Genomic DNA, 5,684 nt, shown 5'->3' with positions numbered 1-5,684 from the left:
CCGCCCGCTCAGCGGCCGCAGGAGGGCGAGCAGGCACCCCAGGTTGCGCCTCGGAGTCTTCCAACCCCTGTCTCGGTCCCCGCCCCGCCTTCGCGGTTCGGCACCCTGGGCTGTTTAGGACCCCGCGGCGCAGGGGCGGGGCGGCGGGCGACCGGGACGGTGACAGGTGCGCCACTCGGCCAATGGTGGGGCCTGAGCCCCTCCCCAAGCCCCCGCCGAGCGCGCCAATCGGCGGCCGCGCTGCGCTTCAAGTGCGCGGAGGGGCGCGGGTCCCCAGCCCGGCGCCAGCGGCCTCGGCGCGGTTGCCTGCGGGCTGCAGCGCTGAGCCGGGCTCTCGGCCCCGGCGCGCCGAGCACTCGCGTGGGAGTTTGTGCGAGAGCGAGTGAACGCGGCCCGGGGCGGGGCCCGCACGGAGGAGGCGCCCGGACCATGGTCACCCTCGGCTGAGTTTCCGGCGGCGACTTTGATTACTGGCAAATAATCATAACAATACCGAGCCCCGGGGCTGGCCGCCGCCACGGAAAGACTCCGCGGGCCGGCACGCGGCCGCGCCACGCACCTCCCCGCGCTGATCGCCAACCCCTAACGAGCCGATGGAAAAATCCAAAAATTTCCGCATCGACGCGCTGCTGGCCGTGGACCCCCCGCGAGCGGCCTCGGCGCAGACCGCGCCGCTGGCCCTGGTCACGTCGCTCGCGGCCGCCGCAGCTGGCCCCGGGGGCGGCGGCGGCGGCGGCGGGGCGAGCGGCGGCTGCAGCCCCGCGTCCTCGGAGCCGCCCGCGGCGCCCGCCGACCGCCTGCGCGCCGAGAGCCCGTCGCCACCGCGCCTGCTGGCCGCGCACTGCGCGCTGCTGCCCAAACCGGGCTTCCTGGGCGCCGGCGGCGCGGGCGGCGGGGCGGGCGGAGGCGGAGGCGGGCCCGGGGGGCCCCACCACCACGCGCACCCCGGCGCCGCCGCCGCCGCTGCCGCTGCAGCTGCCGCCGCCGCCGCCGCCGCGGGGGGTCTGGCGCTGGGGCTGCACCCGGGGGGCGCGCAGGGCGGCGCGGGCCTCCCGGCGCAGGCGGCGCTCTACGGCCACCCGGTCTACGGCTACTCGGCGGCGGCGGCGGCGGCCGCGCTGGCCGGGCAGCACCCGGCGCTCTCCTACTCGTACCCGCAGGTGCAGGGCGCGCACCCCGCGCACCCCGCCGACCCCATCAAGCTGGGCGCCGGCACCTTTCAGTTGGACCAGTGGCTGCGGGCGTCCACCGCGGGCATGATCCTGCCCAAGATGCCGGACTTTAACTGTGAGTACTGCGCAGCCCCCGAGCCTGCGGAGGGAGGAGGAAACGGGGGAGGGGAGTGCTGGCAGAAGGTTCTCTCGTGCGTCCTCCTCCACCTGGCACCTCCTTCTGCTGGTTCTCTGCTCCGAGCGAGCTGTGGGAGCGCCGCGAGGCCGCCTCGGCTCTGCCCGGGGCCTCGGAGGACTCGCGCGGGCTGCGCGATGTGGGATTGTTAGCGAATAATTAAAATACCCACGCGCGGACCTTGCTTCGCTTCCTCTCTTAATGGGAAGGGGCAGCTGGAGGTGTGAGACTAAAACCTAATGATTAACCGGCAGGCTAGAGGAGAAGGAAGTGGTGGGGGAAGGCGAGCCGAGGAGCGCCCTGGAGTCAGGTGTGCCTGGGAATCGGGGGCCACCGAAACCAGGGGTTTATCCTCAGGGAAACGGACGTGACTTCGGTCCCGCATTCTGGGTTCTGGAGAGAACCCCTGTCCCTCCCAGGAGAGGGAGCGCTCCCAGAGTTAGCGAAGGAGAAATGAGTTTCAAGAGGCTCAGGGACGTAAGGCAGGGGCCCCGGGCGACCTCCTGGCCCTTTGCGGGGCTCTGCCCGCCTCTGGAAGGGCGCTGGGTCCGGGGTGCGATGCCCAGGAGGCGGGTGGCCTGACTTGAACAGAGAGATGGCACGCTCCGGAAGGCCGAGAGATGCGCCCTCCTTCAGGGGCTCTAAGCTGCAGGTGCCCGCCTCCGAATTCAGGGCGCCCAGCACAGCGCGCACCCTCCCCAAGACCGCAGCGCGGGAGGGCTGGCCATCTCCAACCCGAGAGCCGCCCAGCTGTGGGCGGCGTGCTCGCCACCCAGGCGGGACACCTGGCCGAGGCCTGGGCCTCTCTCTCTCGGGCTTTCCTGGCGCGCGCGGGCGGGCGCGCGGGAGTGGAGCTCCAGAGATTCTGGATCTCAGGTCCGCTCGCTCCACCCGGGCACCACTCAGAGGAAGATGCTTGAGGCTTAACGATTTCAGCCGCCAAACACCCAAACAAAGAGACCCGATTGTTTCCGTCTGAATGGATTTGTTTAGACTGGGGAGACGCAGGCACGGGAAGGGAAAAAAAGCAAAAAAGAAAACAGAAATAAACACTTGCCAGAATTCAGATTCCTCTGCTAGAAGCTACGGTCGTGACTAAACAGAGAAAAGCCAGGATCCCAGGAGGCTGGAGAAGTCACAGCCGGGTGAGAAAATCCCAGCATGTGAGCTGTCTGCCCGTGGCCACCCCAGGCTGCTCCCGGCTCAGCTCCCAGAAGGCCCTAATGGCCACCCATCCCTTCTGTTGGAGTCACCCCTCCCGACCCCAGGCAAAGAAGAGGGCAAGCTTGCTCTCACTTCTGTGGCTTCAGGCATATCTGAGCTCCTGATCTGGGGTCAGCCAAACCCAAGGCACCCTTCCAGGCCTGGCCTCAGAGCCCAGCAAAGCCCTTCTGATGGAATGCCACCCCCACGCATCTTTTATTGTGACCTGCGTCTCCCAAAGCCTGGCAGGCTTAGTCTCCCACCGATGCGGGGGGGGGGGGCAGGCAGCGGTGATCTCCACACAGGCCTCCCCTGGGCTCTGGGTTCCCTGGCCACCCGGCTGTTTTCCCCGGCCTGCGTGGAGCCCAGGATTGCCCAGAAAACCGACTAAAGCCACATCCCTTTGCCAACACACTTAGTCCATCTCTTATTCCTAATCTCGACCCAGAGTGAGCTAATTAAAACCCAGCCAGCTTTAAGTTCAGAAAAAGAATCTGAACACCGAATCCTGAAGGGCAGTAACAGGTGACCATGCCAGAAGCGGCTCTGAGAGTCCCTCCTCTGGTCGCTGGAAACCTGTTTGGTTTCCTTTAATTGGTGTCTCAGCCATCAGATGGCATTTCCCAAATGGTCCCTTCAGAGCCAGTGTTTTAATTAAAGTTCTAATGTATTGTCAAGTTGGGAATTCGGGGCCTTGTTTAACTAAAGCCGGGGGCGTGGGCCCTCCCATAAAGCAAATTGCCCATCCCATGGGAGCCTGAGCTCGTCCTGCCCGGGGCTGGCCTCTTTTCTTTCCTTTCCTTTCTTTTATTGTCTAACACTTGTCAGGCTCCTGGGAAATCAAGGGAAGTCTCGCTTTGAGGTCATAAAATTCTCTGTGATGTAACCGTGTGAAATTATGTAAATAAAGCCCAGAGACCTCCTTGAACACGTAGAAAGCCGGATCCCCCTGTGCCTAGGCCTTTAATTTGCGTAATGAGAATTGTCCTGAAAGGCTTCCAATCTCCCAAGGCTCTGCCCCTCTGGACCCTGGGCAGGCGTTGTCAATAAAACATTTTACATGCGGGAGAGCCTCTGATGAATACACATATTTAGGACCAGAATTTGGTCCTTTTCTTCCCTCCCTTCCTTCCTTCCTTCCTTCCTTCCTTCCTTCCTTCTTTCCTTCCTTCCTTCCTTCCTCAGCTTTTCCCCTTTTCTCCTATTCCTTTTGTACCTCAGGAGGTGGCGGTGGGAATCCTGCACCACTTCTTCGCTGGGCAGGAAGAAGTAGGAAGTGATTCCGGTGGCCTGTGTGGATTGGGCCTGAGTTGGGGGAGGAGTGGGGAGGAGGGGGTCCCTGGGCCTCTGCTACTTGCCTTTCTGTCCACCTGCTTTCTACCAACGCCCACCCAGGTGGAGAGGACGTGCCTGGGTGATAGGCTCTCTTTAATCAGGACACCCGGGCCCCGCCTGGGATGAAAAGACTTGGTCCCTCTAAACCCAAACCGTCTGGGCCCACCTGGCTGAGGGGTCCTGGGCTCCAGGGCTTCCTTGGGGAGGGGCGCTGACACTAAAGAAAGAGCAGCGACCCTGCAGGGCCGGCGAGCAGCGGGCCGTGGACTGACCCGGGCTCACGAGCCTCTCCCACCGCAGCCCAGGCGCAGTCCAGCCTCCTGGGGAAGTGCCGCCGGCCACGCACCGCCTTCACCAGCCAGCAGCTGCTCGAGCTGGAGCATCAGTTCAAGCTGAACAAGTACCTGTCGCGGCCCAAACGCTTCGAGGTGGCCACCTCCCTGATGCTCACCGAGACCCAGGTGCGCCGCCGCGCCGCCCTCTGCGCGGCCTGGCCTCCCAGGGCCACTGCCGCCTCTGCTCTCTTGACCCTCGGCCTTCCTGGGCACCTGGAGCTGTGCCCATTTGACCTTTAGGGTGTGGATTAACATCCCAGCCAGGGTTCCCATCTGCCCCCAGGGTTCCTATACTGGCACCCAGAGGTCTGATACAGCTGGTTCCTTTGGGCCCAGGAATTTGCACCCCCCATTCTGAAGCAGGTGGTCCCCAGGCCACATGAGAGAGATTTCACTCCAGAAAGAGAGGAGGGGGCATCCTGAGATTTACAGACAGGTACCCCAGCAGCCCTGGCCCTTCGCACACCTCGGTGCTGGGGTGGGAGGTAGGGGTCTTCGTCTGAGCTTCATCAGAGCCCCCAGCCGGTCTTTGGGTTTTGCGGACGCGCAGGGTGGGGAGCGCCGTCCCCCTGGAGCTTCCGAGTCCTCCAATGGGAGCCCCACGCCCGGGCCTGGTGATGGAGGCGCGCGCACGGCGGGTGCGGGTGCAGGAGCCCGGGGACTCGGCGGGGACGGAGGTGGCAGGTTTCTTACGCCGCTTGTGCCCGCAGGTGAAGATCTGGTTCCAGAACCGGCGGATGAAGTGGAAGCGCAGCAAAAAGGCCAAAGAGCAGGCAGCGCAGGAGGCCGAGAAACAGAAGGGCGGCGCGGGCGCGGGCAAAGGCGGCGGCGCCGGGGACCAAGGCGACGAGGAGCTGCTGGGGCCGCCGGCGCCCGGGGACAAGGGCAGCGGACGCCGCCTGCGGGACTTGAGGGACAGTGACCCCGAGGAGGAGGACGACGACGACGACGAGGACCATTTCCCCTACAGCAACGGCGCTAGCACGCACGCCGCCTCCTCTGACTGCTCCTCCGGGGCCGACTCGCCTGCCCCGCGGTCCGGCGGGCCCGGCCACCAGCCCCCGCCCCAGTAGGAGCCCCGCGGCCGGCGGGTGGCGGTCCGGCCTGGATGCTGCGACCCCTCCCATGCCCCCCAGGGCCGCCCCCCAGGCCCGCGAGCGGAGGCGGCCCGGCCCTGGCGGCTGCTGCCCTTGTGGGCCCCAGCAGCCGTCTGCTCTTCAAGGGACGGAAAGAGGGAGGCCCAGCAGGTTCAAACTTGATCTCTGGTTCTTTTTCGTTTAATTTGGTTTGCGCTGGGGGGAGGTGTTTCCGAGAAGAACTGAGCGCTCATCGGGGGAGGCTCCCGGTTCCCCTCCTGCCGAGTGGAGAAGGCGGAAACCTACAGTGTTAAACCACCTCCGAGACTTGAAACCTCTGGACACGCCGTTCTTCTGAGTGCTCAGAAAAGAAAAAATGTTTTGTGCT

General features: G+C 64.9%; 1 protein-coding gene across 1 annotated transcript; it reads left to right on the top strand.

The window, feature by feature from the left end:
- Positions 1-593: 593 nt before the first annotated feature.
- Positions 594-5,293, top strand: MNX1 (motor neuron and pancreas homeobox 1). The gene is made up of 3 exons (XM_060020088.1): positions 594-1,287; positions 4,186-4,346; positions 4,931-5,293. The coding sequence occupies exons 1-3, from the start codon at positions 594-596 to the stop codon at positions 5,291-5,293; spliced, it is 1,218 nt and encodes a 405-aa protein (XP_059876071.1).
- The last annotated feature ends 391 nt before the right edge of the window (positions 5,294-5,684 follow it).

Source organism: Delphinus delphis, chromosome 9, assembly GCF_949987515.2.
Source record: "Delphinus delphis chromosome 9, mDelDel1.2, whole genome shotgun sequence".
Lineage (NCBI taxonomy): Eukaryota > Metazoa > Chordata > Mammalia > Artiodactyla > Delphinidae > Delphinus > Delphinus delphis.
The sequence above is the reverse complement of the archived record's forward strand: the minus strand, read 5'-3'. Positions and strand labels throughout refer to the sequence as shown.